A 25,030-nucleotide genomic window follows, 5' to 3' on the forward strand; every position below is an offset into this window, starting at 1 on the left:
ATGGCCTGGGATTCCGATTCGGAGGATGAAACAGAGGAATCCCGGCCTGCACAGGAGTCCCCGCCTCCAGGGCCGGCTGAACTGGGGCCAGGCCTAGATGCTGAAGAGCCTGCACCTGTGGCAGTGCATCAGGAGCTGGCCCCAGGTGAAGCCCTTCTGGCCCCAGAGAGGCTTGACGACTCAGTGGCCACAGGTGAGCCTCCTCCGGGGCCCAGTAACCCTTCGGCCTCTCCTGATCTGCAGAGGTTTAGAGCAGAGAGGCGAAGGGAACTGGTTGCCCCCAGGAGGAGTGCTCGCCTTAAGGCCAGAGGAGGCGGGGCTCCTGGGGGCCGGGACCGCCCCTGGCCTTAGAAGAGGATAAAAGCCCAGTCAGCCCGGCCCCAGGTTGCGGGAGCAACGTCGTTGTTGGCTTCGGACCTTCCTGCGTTCTTGATCCCTGCTCGGCCTCCTGTTCCTGACTATCCGGTACTCCTGTTCCCTGCTCGGCCTCCTGTTCCCGACCATCCGGTGTTCCTGTTCCCTGCACAGCCTCCTGTTCCAGCGTTCCTGTTCACCGCCCGGCACTCTGCCTCGGACCTTGCCCCTCTTCGTGTGGACTTTGCTACACCCAAGGTACCTTACCCCCGGGACCAGCACACTACCAGCATGAGTCTTAACTTAACTCTTCTCATGAGGCGGCCAAAGTATTGGAGCCTCACCTTCAGGATCTGTATAAGACCTTAATTTTTTTTATTTCAGAAGCAAGAGGCACGGTCAGAATTCAAGGGCACACTCCAGGCAGGCAAAAAACACGAGGAGTGAATTAGAGAAGCCATAGAGGGTATGAACTGGGGAGTGGGGGGGGAGGTGGCCTGTGGAGAATCCCTTGAGTAAGACAGAGAGACCTCTAACGTACTCAGCCCCAGGGCCTGAGGTTCCCCATTTTTTATGTAAACAGGAAGCTGCCTCAGAATGAGTCAGGCCACTGGTCATCCAGAGCAGTATTGTTTGTTTTGACTGGCAACCCCAGAGACTGGTACATTGGGGCAACAGAGGCACTGCCCCCCCAGCCTCAGCCGCCTGCCTCCCTGCCTTCTTGTTTACAACCAGTCCAAGCCCCGCCTGCCAGCTTCTTCCTCCTCAATATCAAGAGGTTGGGAAGAAAACTAGCCCATCATCGGCTGTGCTCCACTTGCCATTGCCTCTGCCGCCCCCTGCTGTTGAGCTCCCTGTCTTCTGCCCTACCAGTTTCTCCCCCCTCTTTATTAATAGTCTTACAATACATTACATGAATATATGATACATCTCATAAAGTAAATTGAAGTTTCAATCATATACACACAAAAAAAGAAAAGAAAAACATATACTTTATCTTTTCTTACCTGTATATAAACCTTGAACTTCTGCTGTATTTATGTTACCTTTTATGTGATTGTTAACCAAAATTCTTATCAAAAATTATTAACAAAAAATATCCTAAGGACTTTGGAGTTCCTGTCAATTCCTGTTGTGTAATTTTATTTTGATAGCGAATGTACCTACCATTATCACTCTGTTCTTTATATATTCTCTAATACATTTTTACAACAATTTGTACCGCTGATCTTATTTCTCATATGTTTATTTATCCAAAGTCAATCAGGTGCTGTCATAGACGATAAACCACTAGCATATTTTTGCACGTATCTCTTATATTTGTCCCCCCCCCAAATTCTTGTCTTGAATTACCCCTTAAACAGTTGGTCAATTGCGCCATTTCCACATATTCTTGTAGCTTATTCTACCACTCCATTCAGGTCGGAACATTTTCCCCTGTCCAATTTTTTGCTACTAGTGTTCAGGCAGCTGCCGTGGCATATAAAAATATTTCTCTTAAGTTTTTTGGGATATCTTTACCAACAATACTTAGCAGAAACGCTTCTGGTTTTTTTAAAAAGTGTTATTCCAAAGATTTTTTCCAGCTCTTCGTATATCAGGCCTCAAAATTCTCTTATTTTTCTACACGTCCACCACATGTGGTACATGTCTCCGTTGCTTTCCCCACACCTCCAGCAATTGCTTGCAATATTTTTATAAATCTTGGAGAGCCTTGACTGTGTGATAAGAATTTTAAGGTCTTAAATATGTAATAAATGTTCATAAATGTACCAAGCAAACACATACATGAATATATAAGCCACATGTCTGAAAACCCCACAGAAAAAATGTCCTGAACAAATTGACCTCAATTATTTCTCTGCAAGGTCAAAGTGGGAAACCTCCCCATTGTCTTTTCCCTTCTCAAATCCTGTCTTAAGGGCACATTTAAGTTATGAATAGGGTGTGAGCCTGTGACCTGGCCCAGGAACTAAGTATTTATCACTACAAAAGACTGGCCAGGCTCCCCAGGCAATCCAATCAAGTAATCTGCCAGACAGGAGATAAACGACAGGAGAAAAGCAACATTTACATTTCTGTTTAGACCGCCTTTTTTGTGATGTATGTATGATGTTTCTGGGGGTGATCTTGATCTACAGGGTGGCAGTTTCAAAAGTTTTTATAAGGCCTTGCATGCCATTTTTCTGGGTCCCTCCTCTCTCCTGTGGGTGAGGGGAGCACCCTGTTGCAACAGATCAATAAAGATCAAGCTTACTAGCGGCTTTGCTTCTCAATATTCTCTGGTTGGCCTCTGTTATTCTCTCCTACCAATAGGGAACCTATGTAAGGACTCTATATGGGCTCTTGGATACCCCATAAGGGAAAAGGGCAATTTTTTTTTACAAGACTCATAAAGCTGTTCTGCAACAGGGCAAAATGTTTAGGAGCAGAACCTCCACAGTAAAGAGCATTCTACCTTTTTTTTAAGGGCAACTGAGGACCCACTCTTTCTCTATCCCTGAAAACACACACAAACAATTCCATGGGATGTGTCACAAAGTAGCTTGCTGGGTCCCATCCTTGATTTTCAGAAATCTGTAATTAAGTCAGGGTGGAGAACGACTATCCTGCAAGTCAGACGCAGACCTGGTTCCTCTCTACCTGGCGACACCTCCTCCTTCTCCCTCCTTTCCACTCCTCCTGCAATGAAGCTTGGCTGGGGGAAAACTGGGGAAAGGCTTCTATGGAGGCTAAAAACTGCAATACACAGTTGAGCCATGCAGGGGCGGCGTTGCCCCAGTTTCAAGGCCCTAGGAGTGAAGTTTTCCAGTTTGGAAGATTATCGAGCTATTCTCAAAATAAAAAAAAATCCTTCCAGTAGCACCTTAGAGACCAACTAAGTTTGTTATTGGTATGAGCTTTCGTGTGCATGCACACTTCTTCAGATACCAATAACAAACTTAGTTGGTCTCTAAGGTGCTACTGGAAGGAATTTTTTAATTTTGTTTCGACTATGGCAGACCAACACGGCTACCTACCTGTAACTAAAGCTATTCTCAATGACTAATACTAGTGTGAATGCTGCGACCCAAATGTGCACCTTATTTTGGTATGTTTAATTTAAATTTAACCGTAACTTTTTTGCTATTTCTGATATGTTTTTGAATCATGTGTTTTTGATCAAGATAGGTAAAGGTAAAGGTACCCCTGCCCGTACGGGCCAGTCTTGACAGACTCTAGGGTTGTGCGCCCATCTCACTCAAAGAGGCCAAGGGCCAGCGCTGTCCGAAGACACTTCCGGGTCACGTGGCCAGCGTGACATTGCTGCTCTGGCGAGCCAGAGCCGCACACGGAAACGCCGTCTACCTTCCCGCTAGTAAGCTGTCCCTATTTATCTACTTGCACCTGAGAGTGCTTTCGAACTGCTAGGTTGGCAGGCACTGGGACCGAACAGCAGGAGCGCACCCCGCCATGGGGATTCGAACCGCCGACCTTTCGATCGGCAAGCCCTAGGCACAGAGGCTTTTAACCCACAGCGCCACCCGCGTCCCTTGATCAAGATAAACATATATATATACACACACATATATATATATGCGCAAAATAAGGACAGACTTTGCTTGTGTGCTCAAGACATCGATTCTATAAAACATATTTTGCTGCACTATGCGAAATACGAGCAAGCCAGGGCTGAACTGATATTACCCTTGCTGGTACCTTTCCTGTGAAAATCAGAGGCTCACTATGCCAGGTTCCTATTGGAAGACTGGACAAACGCTAGCATATTTAGCAGTGGTGAAGTTTTTATCGGTGGTTGCAAGAACTAATGATCCATATCTTTTAAGTCTGAACAAAATGCTTGTTTAACCTGCAGGTAGGCTGTCTGAATTGTGCATTGCTTTGTAACGATTTGTTGGGTCTCTGGACCGTAATAAAGATTGATGATGAGCAAAATATAAAATAAGTAGGTGTATGAACAGCAGAGGAGCCTTGCTGGATCAGACCAGAGGTAGAATGCTCTTGGAGATGGAGGTTCCATTCCTATCACAGCTATTAACGTAAGGGAAGCTGAGGTGGGCCTAACCAAAAGGGCCATCTAGTCCCAGAATCCCACTTCCCACAGCGACTGAAGCCCACAGGGCCTAAGAGGTGCAGCCCTCTCGAGCCTGTTGCTTCCCCTAGAATGTTACTCAGAGGTCTGATGCCCCTGTCCATGCAGATTCTACTTAACATAAGGTTACCAGATTTTTTTCAATGAATCCGGGGACACTTTTCAACTTCAATGGATTTTGAATGGGGACTGATTTGTAAATCCGGGGACTGTCCCTGGGAAACAGGGACGTCTGGTAACCTTAACAATCATGAGAGCACAGCTTTGAGTGTGTGTATAGGAGCAGTTTTTGAATGATGGTGCTGGAGGAGACTCTTGAGAGTCCCATGGACTGCAAGAAGATCAAACCTCTCCATTCTGAAGGAAATCAGCCCTGAGTGCTCACTGGAAGGACGGATCCTGAAGCTGAGGCTCCAATACTTTGGCCACCTCATGAGAAGAGAAGACTCCCTGGAAAAGACCCTGATGTTGGGAAGGATGGAGGGCACAAGGAGAAGGAGACGACAGAGGATGAGATGGTAGGATAGTGTTCTCGAAGCTACCAGCATGAGTTTGACCAAACTGCGGGAGGCAGTGGAAGACAGGAGTGCCTGGCATGCTCTGGTCCAGGGGGTCACCAAGAGTCGGACACAACTAAACGACTAAACAACAACAACAAATAGGAGCAGCGGGTGGCTTCTTATTTACAACAACCAGGCTGGGGGGGGGGGGCGTTGACTGTCAAGATTCCTCTTCCTTCCTCTTGGTGTTGCTCTTGTAGAACTCGGTCTACTCTGCCTCCCATTGGCTCTGGTGCCCCCTAGTGCCAGTCTCCCTGCCTTCCACCCTACCAGTGTCCCAACGGCCACCAACCACTGCTGATGTAAAAGGTAAAGGTAAAGGACCTCTGGACCTCCAGTCAAAGGCGACTATGGGGTTGCGGTGCTCATCTCGCTTTCAGGCCGAGGAAGCCGACGTTTGTCCACAGACAGCTTTCCGGGTCATGTGGCCAGCACGACTAAACAGCTTCCGGCACAGTGGAACACCGTGATGGAAACCAGAGTGCACGGAAATGTTGTTTACCTTCCCGCCGCAGTGGTACCTATTTATCTACTTGCACTAGCGTGCTTTCGATCTGCTAGGTTGGCAGGAGCTGGAACAGAGCAACGGGAGCTCACCCCGTCGCGGGGATTCGAACCGCCGACCTTCTGATTGGCAAGCCCAAGAGGCTCAGTGGTTTAGACCATACTGCCACCCCAATGATGTGTAGTTGAATTGGTTCCAGGTTTAAGTGGGCCCCCTGGGAAAAGCACATTCTGGGGGCAGTCCCTGGAAAGCTTAGCTTGGCAGTGCCTCCTCACTTTGTGAAATCCGTACCCTTCCTTTCCAGCAAATGGCACTCAAGGAGGCCTGCAAAGGAAAGGATCTGATGGTTGGGAGGGGATTCCGTTCTCATCCCCTGGGAGATGTCAAGCGTGGCACCTATCTACAGGCATAGGCCCATCTTAGGAAGTGGAACCAGACACTGTGGTCAAGGCGAAAGTGGTCCCCAGACGAGATTTCCAGATGGTCGTCACCCTCGTGGAGTGGTGGGTCGCGAGTAGCCGATCTGCTGTCTCGAAAGCCACAAGCACGGCCAAAAAAACAGCCAGAGGTGTCACTCGCGAGGGCAAAAAAACAGACCCTGCCCCACGAGCTTCGGTCTGCCCTCAGAACTCACCAGGGAGGAGGAAGATGGGGACAAAAACTAGAATTTGTTTGTTTGTTTATTAGATTTCTAGCCCATCTTTTCTTCAAGGAGTTCAAGGTGGCCACATACAAGTGTTTTCCCCCTCCCCGTTTTCCCCTATGGGCTGTGTTTATATTTGGTCATCAGATCCATAAAACACTGAGGAAGGGGCACATGACCCCAGGCCCTGAGAACTTAAAAGCAGGATCAGGCCAGTGGCCCATCTTAGCCCAGCATCCCCTTCTTGGAGGATGGCACCGGTCTAGATTAAAGGTAAAGGGACCCCTGACCATTAGGTCCAGCCGTGGCCGACTCTGGGGTCCTGCAGCAGGGAGTTCCGCAGTGTAACTATGCACTGTGTGAAAAAGGACTCTCTTTTACCTTTCACGAATCTCCCAACCTTCAGCTGCATTAAAAAGGTAAAGGGACCCCTGACCGTTAGGTCCAGTTGTGACCGAGTCTGGGGTTGTGGCGCTCATCTCGCTTTATTGGCCAAGGGAGCCGGCGTACAGCTTCCGGGTCATGTGGCCAGCATGACTAAGCCACTTCTGGCGAGCCAAAGCAGCACATGGAAACGCCGTTTACCTTTCCGCCAGAGCGGTACCTATTTATCTACTTGCACTGGTGTGCTTTCGAACTGCTAGGTTGGCAGGAGCAGGGACCGAGAAATGGGAGCTCACCCCATCTTGGGGATTCGAACCGCCAACCTTCTGATCGGCAAGCCCTAGGCTCTGTGGTTTAACCCACAGCACCACCCGCGTCCCGCCGGTCTAGATTATGATGCGCTAAATTCCTCCCATATGGCTGCAGGTGTGTCTTCCCTCCGTGGAAATGAACAGTAGCTATTCATTCATATGGGAGAAAGCAAAAGAGGATCATGGAGGATAATATGGGGTCCTAAGCTCTGTCCTGCCCCTGTCGACCACAGAATCTGAGACGAGAAGATTCAGTCCCCTCTCCACAGAATCTCAGAACCGAACCTTCCTTATAACATCCAATAGAACTTAATGGGTCAGCACTGCTGCCGCCACACCCTTTCATCTGCCCAGCAGATCGGTCACACTAGATTAGGGGTGGGAAACCAGTGGGGAACTATTGGACTACAACTCCCGTCCTGGATAGCTCGGCTGGTTAAGAGCATGGGGATGTTATCATTGTGGGTTCGATTCCCGTACGGGACAGCCGCATAATCCTGCATCGCAGGAAGCTGAACCAAGTGATCCTCAGGATCCCTTCCATCTCTATGGTTCCTCCAGGCCCTATCAGCCACACTGGCTGGGAGTCCAACCACATCAGGAAAGCCACTGTTTCCCCCAGCCCTGTGGCAGAATGAATTTATTTATACATAAATTACAGTGCAGAAGGAAAGGAGGGCCGATTCACGAGAAACAGAGGGTCCTGATCCCAGAGATCTTGGGGGGAGGGAAGTGGGGGGGGGAGGGGGGAGTCCATGAGCAGAAAGGAGTAGAATGTGGGGAAGATCCGCTGCTGATCCGTGGCTGTTTCACGAGCGTAAAGGTATCCCTTCCCCAGTCCAGCGTTTCTCCAGTCAGATGCCAGTTCTCAGTGGCGTAGCGTGGGTTGTCAGCACCCGGGGCAAGGCAAGTAATTTGCGCCCCCTAACCCATGGATTTGCGCCCCCTAACCCTAACCCCCAGATGTTGCGCCCGGTGCGGCCGGCCCCCCCCTGCACCCCCCACGCTACGCCACTGCCAGTTCTGATTCCAGGTGTGTGTACAGGGGGATGGGGGGCAGGGGGGGCGCTAGTGGGTCTTGCTCGGTGTCGCGACCGGGTAGCGCAGCATCATATGCTCAGCCACTTTGAAAGGCAGCTTCTCGCTGGAGTAATAGCACACCACTTCGGGGACGCTGTCAAAGAGGCCGCCGGACTGGTCGAGCGTGTACTTGTGATCCTTGGTCTGGGCCACGATGATGTGGACGCATCCTTGGCTGGTCCTGGGCGGGGGACAAAATTGGGTGTGCGTGAACGGGATGCTTGCATTCCCCCCCGCTCCCCTCTCAATCCTTCCTGCTGGGTGCAAAGGCACCTGTGGCTTAGTCCACCTCCAAGTTGAAACTCCCAGCCCACTTGATTTATTCACATTATTCGTGCTTTAAAAGGAAATGTGCTGACTGTCGGAGAGACTGAAAATGAGAATCGTACCTTGGTTCTCAAGCGTAATCTGTTCCGGAAGTCTGTTTGACTTCTGAAACGTTCAAAAACCAAGGCACGGCTTCCGATTGGCTGCAGGAGCTTCCTGCACTCAAGCAGAAGCCACGTCAGACGTTTGGCTTCCAAAAAACATTCGTAAACCGGAACACTTACTTCCGGGATTTTTGGCATTTGGGAGCCAAATCGTATGAGTACCAAGGCACTCGAGAACCAAGGTACGACAGTACAGTGGTACCTCGGGTTAAGTACTTAATTCGTTCCAGAGGTCCGTTCTTAACCTGAAACTGTTCTTAACCTGAAGCACCACTTTAGCTAATGGGGCCTCCTGCTGCTGCTGCGCTGCCGGAGCACGATTTCTGTTCTCATCCTGAAGCAAAGTTCTTAACCTGAAGCACTATTTCTGGGTTAGCGGAGTCTGTAACCTGAAGCGTATGTAACCTGAAGCGTATGTAACCCGAGGTACCACTGTATATGTAAGCTGAGTCCCGTCAATGGAAAAGGCGGGATATATATACTGTATTTAGGCAAATCTAATGCGTCAACGAATCTAATGCGCACCTCAGTTTTTTAAAACCTTGAAACCCCAAAAAAGTATTTGCTACGTCAGCGGTGCTTTTCAAGCTTGCAATCGAATCTAATGCGCACCTGAATATTCGCAATGTAATTTGGCCAAAAAAGGTGCACATTACATTCGAATAAATATGGTGTGTGTGTGTGTGTGTGTGTGTGTGTGTGTGTGTGTGTTTGTATTCCTCTCCTATACCTGGGATTTGACATCATCCTGACTCATGTGGATGGTTGTATAGGTCGTTTGGGAATATTATTGACTTCTTATAATAAAAGGGTTTTTTAAAAATAAAAATACAGTGGTGCCTCGCAAGACGAAAAGAATCCGTTCCACGAGTCTCTTCGTCTTGCGGTTTTTTCGTCTTGCGAAGCAAGCCCATTAGCGGATTAGCGCTATTAGCAGTTTTAGGGCTATTAACGGCTATTAAAGGCTTAAGGGATTAGCGGATTAGCTGCTAAAAGGCTATTAGCAGCTTAGCGCTTTAGAAAAAGGGGTTGGGGAGCGAAAAACCCCTTCAAGAATCGCAAGACATTTTCGTCTTGCGAAGCAAGCCCATAGAGAAATTCGTCCTGCGAAGCACCTCTGAAAACGGAAAACCCTTTCGTCTTGCGGGTTTTCCGTCTGGCGAGGCATTCGTCTTGCGGGGCACCACTGTAAATTCTTATGTGTGCCAATATGGACCACTTTTCTTTTGAAGGAACAAACCAAGCCAATAAAAACGTAGCTGCAGCTGAGGCCTGGATCCCAGAACACAGAATCACTGGGATGAAGGGAGTTGCAGTTCATCAACTTTCTTGGACTCCAGCTCCCATCAGCTCCCAGCCAACGTGGCCAAAGGTCAGGGATGATGGGAATTAGGGTCCAGCAGGATAACAGGGTCCCATCTCAGCATTCAGCAAAGTAGGGGGAAAAAAAGGAAAAGAGGCCTTTTCCTTTTACGGAACCGAGTCCGGAAATGCAAAGGGGCTCAGGACCCCCAGGAGACCGGGGGTCTTATAGGTCCCTTATAGGTCCCTGGCCTGCTTCTCGCTGCCTTAGCCCTCCCCTGCCACAACTCCTCGCCCTCTCTTTTCAAATCCCCTTCCCTTCCCAGCTCCGATTGTTTCCAATCCAGGGGCTCAGCATCCTGAGGAAGGAAGTGTGGGCCGCACCCGGCCAGCGATCCTCCGCTGAGGAGCCAGTGCTGGGAAGGGAGGCGGCAGAGCTACACAGGCAAGGTCAGAAAGGCGAAAGGATTCCGGGAATCTGGGTGGGCAGGGTAGAGAACGAGGCAGGGATGGTTGAATGGATCTCCTTTTCCTCCTGCAGCCCCCGCTCCCATTTCAGGTTCCCCTCTCTCAATTTCCTTGCAAAATGCAAGGCAGAGCTGTGGCTATTTGGGCAGGTGGAGGTGAGTTAAGTAGAGGCGGCCATTGATCAGTGGTTTGGGACGCCTGCCTTGCATGCAGAAGGTCACAGGTTAGATCCCTGGCGTCTCCAGCTAGGACTGGGAATGGCCCTCCAATCTGAAACCCTGCAGAGCTGCTGCCAGTCAGTGTAGACAACACTGAGCCAGATAGACCAAAGGGATGAGGCCGGTTCCTAAGTCCCTCTTTAAACCAACCCTTTGTTCAGAAACATGAGGACTAGAACCTTGTTATATTCAAGGGAAGGGGCCATAGCTCAGAGGTAGAACATCTGCCTTGCATGCAGAAGCTACCAGGTTCGATTCCTGGCATCCCCCAAGGAGGCAGAGAGGAATGCTACTGGCCCGGGTCGACAACACTGACCCCATGGTGTGGCTTGGCAAGGGAGATCTGGGAGTGAGTTGACTTCAGATCAGAGTCTGCTTTGCCCCCATCCGGCCCTCCTGCCTCGGAGAACAGGCACTCACTTGAGGGCGATGGAGTACTTGCTGGTCGCTGTCTCGCTGGTGCGGACCAGGTAGCCGGCTTCCCGGCACGGCTGCAGCCGGCTCTCCGCCTCGGTTCGAGTGATGGCGCCGTGAAACCAGCTGCAGGGAAAGGAGAAGGGTCAGCTTCAGCGGTGCTTCTGAATACAAGTTGACGGAAACCTCAGGAGGGGAGAGACCGAGAGCTCGTGGGCACCTGGTGGGCTATTGTCAGCTCAGTTGGTAGAGCAGGCGATTCCTAATCGCAGGGCTCTGGGTTCGAGTCTCACACTGGGTGACAGATTCCTGCATTGCAGGAGCTTGGTTCCCAAACTCAATCCGTTCTGGACATGCCGACTGTCGGAGATTGAAAATGGTACAGTCGTACCTTGGTTCTCAAACGTAATCTGTTCCGGAAGTCCATTCGACTTCCAAAACGTTCGCAAACCGAGGCATGGCTTCTGATTGGCTGTTTGCTCCCCCCAAAACAATGCTGACATTGGCTTCCAAAAAGCGTTTGCAAACCAGAACACTTACCGTATTTTTTGCTCTATAAGACTCACTTTTTCCCTCCTAAAAAGTAAGGGGAAATGTGTGTGCGTCTTATGGAGCGAATGCAGGCTGCACAGCTATCACAGAAGCCAGAACAGCAAGAGGGATTGCTGGTTTCACTGCGCAGCAATCCCTCTTGCTGTTCGGGCTTCTGAGATTCAGAATATTTTTCTTCTTGTTTTCCTCCTCCAAAAACTAGGTGCGTCTTGTGGTCTGGTACGTCTTATAGAGCGAAAAATACGGTACTTCTGGGTTTGCGACTTTCAGGAGCCGATTTGTTCGGGAGCCAAGCTGTACCAGGTGTTTCTCGTGGTCCCTTCCAATTCTATGAATCTATAATCTGCTCATGACAGATCAGGATGCTGGACTAGACAGGCCTCTGGCCTGATCTAGCAGGGCTATTCTTACCACAGAGCAGTGGTTCCCAGTCAGTGAAGTACTACAGACCCTGTTTTCAAAAGCCAAGCCATGGGCCCTCTACTTCTGAGTCAGTGCTCACCAGAATAATGCCTGTTGCCGGAATGTCCATAAGTTTATGGAAGTTATTCATCCACACCAGGCACCCCCAAACTTGGCCCTCCAGCTGTTTTGGGACTACAATTCCCATCATCCCTAGCTAACAGGACCAGTGGTCAGGAATGATGGGAACTGTAGTCCCAAAACAGCTGGAGGGCCGAGTTTGGGGATGCCTGATCCACACATATATTTACATTAGTTTTTTGGGTCTTAAAATAAACAAGAAGGAAAGGGGAGGAGGAACCTGCTTCTTATTAAACTTCTCTGTCTAGTCGCCTGGACAAATTTCTTAACTTGCCATAAGTGATCAGGCAATGTTGGGACTGCGTTCCAGGGTGCCCCAGGTATACTGCTTTTAAACATGGAGGCTTCGCTTTCAGTGGAAAGCCGTCGATAACCCTATCTATCACGGATTTTTCTAAAACTGCCCCCCCCAACCTTGCTCTTTTTAAAGCGCTACTTATCCTAAGTCGCCATAGCAACATCCCATGGCAATTAACTTCGCAGGTTCATTATGCTCTCTCATGAAAAGCTTTCCCCTTCTCTGTCCTTGAAAGCTGCCTGCCAATCAGCCTATTCATGAGATGGACCTGCGCCTCCGTGCTTGGAGAAAGAAGAAGGAACAAACCCCTCCCCAATTCATTTTGCTCTCTGGCTGGGGTTCATCGGTTTATAAAACACTAAGGTGGCTTTTATTGCAGGCTGGGTTTTTCAAAAAATAATACCCCAAAGACAGTGGAGTTAAAGCACTGACTGTGTGTCTTCCCTCACCACATTGAGTTGCATCCTTTTCAAACTGCAGGTAGGAGCTCACACAGATTAACTAGAGATTCTTAAGAGTTGGAAAAGAACCCTAGTCATCTAGTCCAGCTCTCTGGTCAAGAATCTTGCAACTTGCAGCATTCCAGATGGATTCTGCCTAAATCAGGGGTGGAGAACCTTCAGCACATGGCCAGGAAGTGGAATACTGCTTCCAGTCTGGAATACAAATGGCCCCATGAGATCAGAGCAAGCTTCTAGTCCACAGTGAGGAACAGGATAGCTCTCAGCTGCTTACGAACTGAGCTGTTCAGATCCTATGATAAATGGGCAAGCTTTGCTCCAGATCTTATACATGCTCCATAACCACCAGCGAAGTCTGTCAGTGTACCTCCTGGTTCTACCCTGAGGGACAGAAACTTACTTTTGTTTTTGTTTTTTCAAATAAACAAGGGAGATTTTCAGGGCTCTGAATTTAGGTGATGCATTCCAAGGAGGGGCTGTGTACGCCACGCATAGGAGACCCCCCCAAATCTCAACGTTTCAAAAGGCTGGTAGAAGCAGGGGAGGGAGGATAAGACCACACCGTGTGTATTCTGCCCAATAAAAGCAGGACTTTTTAAATAAAGCATGCCTGTTCAGTGCATAATTCCTGAATGTATTCTGTTTCTTCAGCTGGGAAGAACTAGGAACGGTGGAACCAGAGCAGCACACAGAAACGCCGTTTACCTCCCTGCCGGAGCGGTACCTATTTATCTACTTGCACTTTGACGTGCTTTCAAACGGCTGGGAAGGTGGAAGGGAAGGCAAGGAAAATATCCACAGACAGACAGGCTTGGTGAAATTCGCAAGGAATCTTGTGCCACTTAATGAGGGCTAGCAACTTGCCTTCTTCTGTTTTAAAAAAACCACAAATGAATGCTGGGGGATGTTGAACTACAGCCGAGACTATCGGATTCTAAGAGGCCTGCAGAGGTACAGAATATACACAGCTATGGTGCTGAGGCTATCTTTGGCGGCTGAATACTTACGGCTGTTTCTCCAAGGCAAGAGAAGGATCCACACGGTCCCCATCCGAGTCTGGCTCTGCCACTGCCATGGGCTTCACCATCTTGGAGGGCCAGCTCCGCTGGCGGCGATGCTGCTGTTGCCGCGACTGTGCTGGAGCCTCATCCTTGGGCGCTGGGGGTCTCTCTGGCCCGTCAAACTGCACTGGAAGGAAAGGGGAAGAGTCTTCACGGATGCGCCACACATCCACCAATGGGAGTCCAGCGCTGCCAGTGACTTGCAAGTTATTATCAACTGCATCTGTAGTCAATCTGTGGATCATCTGGTGTCATAATTATGGCCGGCGACTGATGGGTGGGTGCCAAAGTCAGCCCTCTGGCGTAGGTTTATGGAAGTTATTCATCTACACATAGATTTACGTGAGTTAGGTAAAGGTAAAGGGACCCCTGACCTTTAGGTCCAGTCGTGGCCGACTCTGGGGTTGCGGCGCTCATCTCGCTTTATTGGCCGAGGGAGCCGGCGTACAGCTTCCGGGTCATGTGGCCAGCATGACTAAGCTGCTTCTGGCGAGCCAGAGCAGCGCACGGAAATGCCGTTTACCTTCCTGCCAGAGTGGTACCTATTTATCTACTTGCACTCTGACGTGCTTTTGAACTGCTAGGTTGGCAGGAGCAGGGACCGAGCAACAGGAGCTCATCCCATAGCGGGGATTCAAACCGCCAACCTTCTGATCAGCAAGTCCTAGGCTCTGTGGTTTAACCAAAAGCGCCACCCATGTCCCCTTATGTGCGTTATTTGGGTCTTAAACAGAACGGAAGAAGGACAGCTTCTGGTTAAACTTCTCTGCCTGGTCGCCTGGACGAATTTCTGAGCTCACCATAGGTGACCAGGCAAATAAACCTGAGACAACGCACCCCACTCCCAACCCTAATCTCCGCATGCACATACTGTCACTTACCTGAGAGAGCTTTCACGATTTGATCTTTCTTCCACTCCCAGGGCTGTTCGTACTCAGCTGGCGGCCGCTCGTCATTCTCCGGGAGTCGGGCCTCTGGCTTGGGCCCAGCTTCCGCCGGTTCGTAGGGGGTGTCATAGAGCTGTGGCGGTTTGGCCCCTTGGCGCTTAATAGTTGTAGTTGTAGCAGCAGCAGCAGCAGCAGGGGGGTCTCCTTTGGCCTCCACCGGCTCATCCAACAGCAAGATGGCTTTGACGAGAGGGTCTTTTGAACCCCGCCTGCGGATTTCTGGGAGGAAAACGGGGTGGAAAGGTCAGGGTTTCTCTGCACCCGTCAACATTTTTGTAAAAGGTACCCGTTGATTTTTCTCTGGCTACCACATTTGTGTGTGTGTGTGTGCACGCACACTCTATGCTTAGCATAGAGATCAGAAGGCTGGTGGTTCAAATCCCTGCGACAGGGGTGAGCTCCTGTTGCTCTGTCCCAGCTCCTGCCAGCCTAGCAGTTCGAAAGCACACCAGTGCAAGTAGATAAATAGGTACCGCTGTGGTGGGAAGGTAAACGGCATTTCCGTGTGCTCTGGGTACCGTCACGGTGTCCCGTTGCGCCAGAAGCGGTTTAATCATGCTGGCCACATGACCTGGAAAGCTGTCTGTGGATAAACGCCGGCTTCCTCAGCCTGAAAGCGAGATGAGTGCCACAACCCCAAAGTCACCTTTGACTGAACTTACCGTAATCATCCAGGGGTCCTTTGCCTTTATTATGCATATGTGTGAGTGCGAGTGAGTGAAAAAGAGCAATTTCTCTGTGTGTATGTACCCCATTCAATCTAATGGGTCCTTTGCTGTCAGTCAAAGTAGACAAAAGGTTTTGTTTTGTTTTTTTAATAAATTTTATAGCAGAGATACACTTCGTTCCAGGACTGCAGGGTGAACAAGCTAGCAACCCTGTTAGGTTTCTCTTATGCATAATTCCACAACATGAAATGGGTTGTGTCGCAGGGAACAGCTAGAACAATGCCTCGTGGGTTCTCATTCCATGATACTTTCCACCCGATTCTGATTTTTCCTAGAACAAACATTGCTTCCGTTTTGTGACCTGCCCGCTTATGTACTCTAGTACAGTATTCTAGTAAAGATTTTTTAATCCCTTGCTTCCGATTCATCTGGTTTTCTCCTCAGAATTCAAAACATGGGTGAGGCAAAGTTGAGTTAAGAGTCTGACTCAGTATGAGGCAGATTCACAGAATCTGGGAAGGGACCCTGAGGGTCATCTAGTCCAACCCGCTGCAATGCAGGAATCTTTTGCCCAGCGTGGGGCTTGAACCCACCAGCCTGAGATTAAAAGTCAAGTGAGACAAGTTTCCCACGTTCCTATTTAAACCAACCCTTTATGGGTTTTTTAAACGTATTTTTTATTAAAGATTTCCTGGTTTGCAAAAGTATGTGCAATGTCTCTCTTTTTCCAAGTTACATTTTCTACAGATCAGTTTCGTTTGTTGAGACGTTAGTGCAGGGCTCGGCAAGGTTGATCATGCCCGGGCCGGTTCACTCCTGCGGAGATCGGCTTTATGGGCCGGATCACGTCTGCACATATGCAATTTTCAGTGTCTGAGTCTGCGCAGATGCGATTTCCGGCGCAGCGGAAGCGAGTCCCTGCTCTGCGCTGCTCCGCTTTAGCGCAGCGCGCGGGGACTCACTGAGCGGACGGCTCAGTTTGGGGGTGACTCGTGGGCTGTTTAAACGACCCCCGAAGGCTGCTTGTGGTCTACGGGCCGCAGGTTGCTGACCCCTGCATTAGTGTTACATTAGGAAGAAAAGGGGGAAAGAGGTGGAGGGGGTCATGGTGAGTGGGTTGGGGTCCGTTAGCGATGTTTCTATTTTATTTAATGTATGTGTGGGGTTTTGTGTCAGCATCGCTTGTGCAGGTTTTTTTTACTATTCGCTTGTGATCCTTTGGTGGCGAGAGAGGTTGGGGTTGGCCTCAGGTGTGGTTGTTTGTTTGTGACCGGCTGTGGTGAACTTTGTTTCAGTGTGTGAGTGGAGCCCGGTTTTCTGAACCGCCAAGGGCGGGGTATAAATAAAGAAATATTATTATTATTATTGAATCAGGTTAGCCATATTGTGTGCGGTTGGTGGGTTCTTGTCGTCGTCTTGTTGGGCTGTGTATGTGATAAAGGGGAGCCATAGGCGTCTTCTTCCATCTGTCCCTGTGTCAGTTTAAAGTTTATTGGTTAGTTTTTCTAATGAGGCTGTTTCCCATACTATTTGGTACCATTCGTCCATGCTGACAGATCTCTCCAGTGTCTGGCTATGATGTTAAAATCAACCCTTTATGTGACGCCATGAGGACTAGAAACTCCCCTTATTTCCAGGGAAAGAGCCATCGTCCAGTGGGAGAGCATCTGCATTGCACGGTCCCAGATTCAAATCCCGGGAGCATCTCCAGGGAGAGAGATACAGACTCCCTGCCTGAAATCCTGGAGAGATGCTGCCAGTCAGTGCATGCAACATTGAACAAGGTGGACCCAGGTTTCAGACTCGGTGCAAATCAGCTTCCTCTGTTCTTGACAGGAAAGATTGGACTGTCTCCTATCCTGCGGTGGGTCAAAACCAGAAGCGAATGTAGGATCTGGGAAACTCTCGCACTCGAAACCAGCATCTGAGGTAAAAGCGCCCATATCCTGCGCACGGACGCCACCTCCACCAACAATGCCCCACATCGCCTCCGGCTTCCGGCGCTACCATTTCCTGTTATTCTGTGTCAGCTCCGGGTGGGAACGCCACGGGCCTGAGAGCCCAGGGCAGGCATCCGGTGGTTGCTAGGCAACCGGCCACGTTTGAGGCCTGTTTGTTTTTACAAAATGGCAGGGGTCCGTCAGGGCAGGGCCTGGGGTGGGGCGGGGTGGGGCAGAGGTCCAGGGCCCCACGCGGCAGAATGAGGCCCCTCAGGTGCTAACTGACTCGAGCAAGTTAGAAATAAGGCCCCGAATCACACACTTGAAGCAGTAAATTGTACCAATTTAAATTGTCATGGCTTCCCCCAAAGGATCCTGGGAAATGTAGCTTGCGATGGGTGCTGAGAGTTGTTAAGAAACCGTTCTCCCCGCTCACTGCACAGAGCTACCATTCTCTGCGTGCTTTTAACATACCCTCCAACATTTCTCTGATGAAAATAGGGATGTCCTATTCTATTCTTATTCTTATTTTATTATTTATACCCCGTCCACTCGGGATGGCTTCCAACGTATATAAAAACATAATAAAACCTTTATAAACTTCCAATCCCAGAGCTACCATTCTCAGCGTGCTTTTAACATACCCTCCAACATTTCTCTGATGAAAATAGGGATGTCCTAATCTATTATTATTATTATTATTTTATTATTTATACCCCGTCTACTCAGGATGGCTTCCAACGTATATAAAAACATAATAAAACCTTTATAAACTTCCAATCCCAGAGTTACCATTCTCAGCGTGCAATTTAACATACCCTCCAACATTTCTCTGATGAAAATAGGGATGTCCTATTCTATAATAATAATAATAATTTTATTATTTATATCCCGTCCATCGGACTGGGTTGCCCCAGCCACTTGGAGCGGCTTCCAACGTATATAAAAACATAATAAAACCTTTATAAACTTCCCTACACAGGGCTGCCTTCAGTTTTCTTCTAAAGGTTGTATAGTTACTTATCTCCTTGGCTCGGGGGGGTCGGGGGTCGCATAATTCCAACATAACTCCAACATTTCTCTGATGAAAATAGGGAAAAGCAGGACATTCCGGGATCAAATCTGAAACTGGGACGGCTTCTGTAAATACAGGACTGTCCCTGGAAAATAGGGGTACTTGGAGGGGCACTCAAAGTAAATGACTTTTCTCAGGATTTTCTCCAACATTTTACCAATCAGAATAGACACATCCCCTCCAACATTTCTCTGATGAAAATAGGGATGTCCTAAAGAAAAGAGGAATATTCTGGGATCAAATCAGAAACCGGGATGGCTGCTATAAACCCGGGACTGTCCCTGGAAAATAGGGACAATTGGAGGGTCTAGTTTAACAAGCAACCCTTTGGGAATTGTAGTTCTTGGTTAGGTGACCCCCTCTTCCCCTCAACAGAGCTACAATTCCCAGAGTTCGTAGGGGCAAAGGTCCCAGTATTCCCTGGGGAGGAAGCCATGATCTTTAAACACACGCTGCAGATGCGCTCGAAAAGCACCATAATATTCCATCACTCTCTCTGCCCTTGCAAAGCGACCTTGCAAAAAAAGATGACCTGAGATAAAAGTTAGCTACTGTAAAACAAGCATGCTGCTTTTAATTTGAGAAAGCAAATTTCTGGCACAGCTGGGAGACAGGGCAGAAATCTGGTGGCGGCTGAGGGGCAGGGGAGGGGGGTCTAACGGGAAAAAGAAATCTGGGTCAGGAAACCAGCTCTCTCCTTTCCTGCCTCTCTGCTGGGAGAGATAAGGTTGTGGGGGAGTTGTTTTGTTTTGTTTTAATTTTGGTGGGAAGAGAAAAGGAGCAGCTGGGGTGCGAGTGACCCCCAGCAGGGTGGGTCAAGGGGTCCCAACCTCACACTGACAATGTGGGAAATAGGGGATCGGTGGGGGTTCAGGCCGCTTGAAATCTGAATTTAATAACACGAAACCATGCCCACATTGGCTGCTTCTAGGTGCTGTAGTCTGGGAGTGGGGGAGATTTTTCAGACCTAGGGCCACATTCCCTTCTGGGTGACCTCCTGGGGGCCGCATGGCAGTGGTGGGTGGGGTCTGGGGCAAAAGTGGGTGGAGCAAGAGGTTTAAATTTTGTACAGTAGACTAGCTTCTATACACACCCCTGTATCTAAATCAGGGCTAAATCACTGCCCCACCTTGTAGATGGAACCGCTTCTTCCGCACAGCCAGAGCTTAGCTTGTGGGACTCCCTGCCACAAGATTTGGTAACTGACCAGGCACTCGAATGATGGGAAGTCGGGAAATAGGAAGTGGTGCAGTGGTTAATTCTGACTCAGTGGTCTTATGGGATGTGGGGGAGATCTTTAGATCATTGGTAGGAAAACTGAAAATTGGTAGGAAAATTGAAGCTGAGGCTCCAATACTTTGGCCATCTCATGAGAAGAGAAGACTCCCTGGAAAAGACCCTGATGATGGGAAAGATGGAGGGCACCAGGAGAAGGGGACAACAGAGGACAAGATGGTTGGACAGCATGAGCTACCAGCATGAGTTTGACCAAACTGTGGGAGGCAGTGGAAGGCAGGAGTGCTCTGGTCCATGGGGTCATTAAGAGTCAGACACAACTAAACGACAACAACAACAACAACAACACAGGAAAACTGATGGCCAGGGATGATGGGTGCCAGGGTCCCAGCCACCTCCAGACAGCCATGGGTGCCCCACCTTTGTTCTAGGGTGCAGCCTCTGTCCTCACAGGGAAACTATGAAGGCCAACTTGGTCCTGGCCAAGAACCTGCATGAACCCTAAAGAAAATGTCCCAGAATTCTTGACAACAACCAAGGTTCCCATGACAAACTTGCAAGGATTCCTCAGAAAACATCGTGACAAGAATTTTCCTCCAGCGAGACACCTCAAAAAACCTTGCATTTGACTGATCAGTCAGTCGTGAGTGAGGTGGTGGCGTTGGCATTTAAACAACTGGGCTGGCAAACCAAGGCCTGCCAGGTTTCTTTGCCTCCACCCCTCGGAGTGTCGAGAAAGGAAACGTTAAAAAGATGACCTTTCTTTGGAACAATTAACGGCGGCTCCAGTTTTCCAAACTGCTAAGCTGTCTCACGCTCCGTTCGGTGTCGCCAAGAGGGCATAGACGGACGGACGGACGGACTCCAGAAAGGGACATGGGCAAGTGATGCCAACTCTCCCCTTGTCTCGGGATTTTGAGGCTGGCGTGGCCGCCTAATGCCCCCCCCCCCCCCGGCAGACGCGCCCAGACACTTACCGGTGATCATCTGCTGGGCATCGTATGGCTCCATATAGCCGTCATTTTCTCCTAGCCTCTCGGCGTCTCGCTGACCCTTGGTGCGCTTGGCATCGTACGGGTCGGCGTAATCTTCCAGGATAATAACCTTGACGGCAAAGGGAAGCGTTAAGCAATCAGGCGAGGCTTATTTCACAGAACTGTCAAGCTGGAAGGGACCCAAAGGCTCATCTAGTCCAACCCCTGAAATGTGTATTTGTGTGTGGCTCCTCTCATGTGGCTAACATCCTACCCCTGTCTGCACATTACGTTTTAAGCACTACAATAGTACTTTAAACAACCCTGGCTCCCCCCACCAAGAATCCTGGGAACTGTAGTTTGTTCAGGGTGCTCAAAATTGGAGACTCCTGCCCTCGTATTTCCTCCCCAGAACTACAATTCCTAGAGTGGTTTAGTCATCCATCCCTCTTCCCCGGAAACTCTCCTGAGGCCACACCTTCTCAGCCACACCCCCTCCCCAAGCCACACCTGCTGGTCTGGGAAAAGGTTGCCCTCTTTTAAAGGACGGCACTATTTTATGGGTTTGGTGGTTTCCTTGTTTTTCATTTACGTGCCTTATTGTAAAGCACCCTGTCGCTTGCGCAAATGGCAGTGTATAAATCACCTTAAATTACAAATAAATCAATAGATAGCGGGGCCTGCAACAAAATGTTGCGGTATGGAGTGTGCTTTTTCTGGGTTCCTGCCAGCCAGCCAGCCATGTCCCCTTTCAGGTGCTCCATTCCGTTCCCCCTCATGTTTTCAGGTCTTCTGCGGCCACTGAGCATGCTCAGTCCTCATTCAGCAGTTTCTGCCTCTTCCCCACCCTCTTTTTCTAAATATTATTGTGTCCTTCTGCAAAGCTCGAGACCCCCCTCCAGGTAAACCTGCTACCACCGTCCTGCTGTGTGTGGCTCTTGCTGTTTTGGCTATGCAATGATAGGCACACTTCCCTGAACATTGTAAACAGAAGAACCAACGACAATTGTACCCCCCCATAAATGACAGGAGCACCTCAGAGTTTAAGTAACAACAGTGATTTTTACATAAAGTAGAAGTTCTGGGGAGGTTGCTTATCAAATTCTGTATACTGATGGTGCTGTGCAAACAAAGAACAGAACTATTTATATTTCTATATACGGGATTAAAAACCGCAGGAGTTTCTCCTTTCATATAAAGTGCTGTTCGGACGTCCTTCAAAACGGAACCCCAGAAAGCAGATTAATTATTTTAGGCTTTTCGTTTTGCTTTTAAGGAGCCCTTTTATAATTTCCCACCACGTTCTATCTGCAGCTGACAGCCTGAGCCCATCCCTGAACTAAGGACGCCCTTCTCTTCAGACGTCGGGCAGCTCAAAGAGCCACCCACTCTCTTCATCGCCTCTTATTCTCACTCTGCATAACAAGAAACATGGTGGTTTTGAGACCAGCTAAATTAAGCGTAGCATCAAGGCTCTCACAAATCGAGCAATGGCTTATATCTCTTTTTTTAAAAAAAGAATGTGATTAATTAGCTGGTGCAGGGAGTGGAAGAGAGGCAAAGGAATTACAGAAGGAAGCACGTCCACGGTAGATGAAAGATGCAAGGGCGAGGGGTGCCCGCGAGGTTAATTGGGTAGCAAAACCAAAAGTGGCATTAAGTGGTGTCAAGTTGGTATAGGCAGAGAGTCCTTAGAAGGTCATCTTCTTTTGGCAACTGAGAAAGGGCACGGAGAATGAATGCGGCCTACCCATTATAAGCCTGCCCAATGGGAATACGCTGGCACCACCATGGAAAGGGTATCGGAATGAGCAGGATCCTTACCGTCTCCTGTTTAGCCTTCTCTGACTCGGGAGCTGCAACCAGGGTGGGACTTGGGGCGCTGCCAGGGTAGTTCTTTCCATTTTTCTCATGAGCATCCACTTTGATGAGCCGGTTGATGTAGGTCCCGCAGCCGGCGTTGCCTTTGGGCGCCCCCCGTGCCGCTTCGTCCGCGGGGGCCCCATCCACCCGCGAATTCTTGCGCATCTTCCCCGCGGCGGCTTGCAGCAGGCCCTGGAGGTTGTCCCGCGAAAGCCGGCCGCTTCCGCCATCTTTCCCTGGCAGAAGCAGCGTCCGCGGGCCGCCCAGCTCAGTGGCAGAGTTTTTCCGGTTCTTCCCGGGCAGAGAAGCCGCCGTGCCCGCTTCAGGAGGACCTAGGCTCTTGCGCGAGGCACTGCACAGCTTCCCAAGGTTGGCAGCGCTGCCCGGCTTGGCTCTCTCCGAAACCGTTTTCAGGCTGGACGGAAACTCTTTGAACCACTTGGCGGCCATGGGGGGCAGAGGGCACCAGACGGCAGCAGGGGTCAAGGAGAAACTGAGTTTGGGGTACCGCTGGGGAAAGGACGGAGGCCTGCGCCAAGGCTGGCACAGGCTGTCTCGGGAGCCTGAGATGGAGGCCTCAAATTGGCCACGCGCCCCCTGACAACCCAGCCACGTAACTCTGAGAAGGGCAGCCAGAGGCGAGGGGAGGCCCAGCGCCCAAAGGATAGGAAAGGCATTCCCTGGGCAAAGGAGGTGAGGAAGTGGCCAGGATTAGGGCCAATACCTGGTCACCTTGTCCCGCCCAATTCCTCTTTCTCCCAAGGGATTAAAAGCCACCACTTCCAACTGAATAGTAAAGGAGTTTAAAAGGAAGCAGAACTGGCCAGCGGAGAGGGAAGCATCAATTTGGGTGGATCGGTAAAACAGTTACACCTACGGAAATATAAAACTCATCCAACAATATGAGCAACTGGGAGAGCGCATGGAGGTGGAGGACCCCCGGGTCCCCCTTTTAATGCCTCATTTGCCCAGCTCTGTAGCCCCCCCCCCAAAAAAGTGGGTAGACAACTTTTCTCTCTATCTGCCAACAAGGAGGTGAGCTGGCAGTCAGAGTAGTAAGAATTTTAAATTGTAACTATGAGGGGCTTTGGAAGGAAGGGCAACTAGTGCTTCCCCACTTTTTTTGGGGGGGTGGTGAGATCAAACAAGTTATATCTCCTAAACGCTTTGCAGCAGACAGAAGGGGTCTTAAATTTTCATTTTTGGAAAGGAAGAAAGACATAGACTTTTCCTAATAAGAGGCAGGGGAGAGACATAGACTTTTCCTAATAAGAGGCAGGGGAGAAAAATCTTTTGTGGGAGATCCAGCTAGCAGGCAGAACTGGGGCTTCTTGGTCCTGGGGGTGGGAGGGGGCCAGAAAACAAGAGGCGGGTGCCTCTCAAGGCATGGAAAGGGGTCTTTCCAAGAGGGGGGGTCCTTTTACACAGCGGGAAGGGGGCGGCAAAGGATCATCCCTCCCTCTCCTTTACCCAGCCCTGGGGTGAGGTCGCCCCATGGCGCCCTCGGGCTCCGCTGTTTGCTTTTGCTTTTAGTACCTGCTTTTGCTCGACGGGACCCCCGGCCGCTGCTTTTCCACGCCGTCCCAAGGCGCCTCTCCCGCTGCTGCTGCTGCCGGACAGGGAAGGCGAGAGGGCGGCTGGCTCTGGCAAGAAGCCTCCCCGCCCAGATCCGGAGGGGGCGGCCTGGAAAGCCGCGAGGGGTCCGGCCTCTGGGCGCGGAAGAGAGAGGCGAGGAGCGGAGCCCGGGCGCGCAACTTGCGCGTTTTCACGGGGCTTGTACGCCAGCTTTTCTTAAAGGTTTAAGATTTAGTAAACATGCACTTTACAAAAAAAAAAAAAAAAGGTTGCGTGGTGAATTATAAACATTTACTTCTCCATCCTCCCCTTTCTTCCTCCTTTTCTATAGATTGTCTCCAACTCAAAGTAAACCCCTTGAAATTAATGGATCGGGTTAGTCATGCCCATCAGTTTCTTTTCTTATTATTTTCATTTATGTACATTTATATTATTTTGCAGTTCCTTACATCCCCTCCCATCTTTTCCTGCATGCTCCAAATTATCTTAACTTATTCTTTTATTCGTCTATTCTGATATAGATCTCATTCATATATATATATATATATATATACACACATACACACACACTGCAGGTTTTCGCAATAATCCTGCCAATGTCTTAATCCGTTTACAATTTGCTTGTAAATACACAATAACCCACTTCCATTCCTTTATAAAGAGTTTGTTTGTTATCTTTATTTGTTATTCTTCCAGTAAATTTCGCCGTTTCTGCGTACTCCATTAATTTCTGTATCCAATCTTTCGTCGAGACCTCTTCACCTTTCCACTTTTGGGCAAATCACATTCTTGCGGCTGTAGTAGCATGCATAAAAAACAAACAACTATACTGTTTGGGTAGTTCTAATCCTATAATGCCCATCAGTTCCAAGGGGTTTACTCTAAGTAGTTGTAACACTGGAGACAGGTTCTTTCTGTCCATCCACCCATGAATATTTTCATCCATCACTTCATGTACAAATATTCATGTGTTCTTCCATACAGATATATTCCATCCATCCACATATACCGTATTTTTTGCTCTATAAGACTCACTTTTTCCCCTCCTAAAAAGTAATCTGTGTGCGTCTTATG

At 49.4% G+C, this 25,030-nt stretch overlaps 2 protein-coding genes across 4 annotated transcripts in view; one reads left to right on the top strand and one right to left on the bottom strand.

Moving 5' to 3' along the window:
• Window positions 1–7,869: 7,869 nt before the first annotated feature.
• On the bottom strand, window positions 7,870–23,663 carry SHE (Src homology 2 domain containing E). The gene is made up of 6 exons (XM_083416667.1): window positions 22,343–23,663; window positions 20,522–20,648; window positions 14,560–14,844; window positions 13,625–13,805; window positions 10,770–10,889; window positions 7,870–8,111 (listed from the first exon to the last, which is right to left on the bottom strand). Exons 1-6 carry the CDS (start codon window positions 22,829–22,831, stop codon window positions 7,919–7,921), a joined length of 1,395 nt encoding a protein of 464 aa, XP_083272793.1. The 5' UTR covers window positions 22,832–23,663; the 3' UTR covers window positions 7,870–7,918.
• The window catches only part of TDRD10 (tudor domain containing 10), a 39,142-nt gene continuing 28,847 nt past the window's right edge, over window positions 14,736–25,030 (top strand). For 2 of the 3 annotated variants that reach the window (XM_083416696.1, XM_083416695.1), the window contains exons 1-2: window positions 14,736–14,868; window positions 17,173–17,222. In XM_083416696.1, coding sequence (XP_083272822.1) covers window positions 14,802–14,868; window positions 17,173–17,222 — 117 coding nt within the window. In that variant the 5' untranslated portion in view covers window positions 14,736–14,801. Of the gene's footprint in view, window positions 14,869–16,143; window positions 16,402–17,129; window positions 17,223–25,030 lie in introns of those variants that run through there. The other variant, XM_083416697.1, reaches the window with a different exon arrangement.

The sequence above is a fragment of the Podarcis tiliguerta genome, assembly GCF_965153285.1.
Source record: "Podarcis tiliguerta genome assembly, chromosome: 16".
NCBI lineage: Eukaryota > Metazoa > Chordata > Lepidosauria > Squamata > Lacertidae > Podarcis > Podarcis tiliguerta.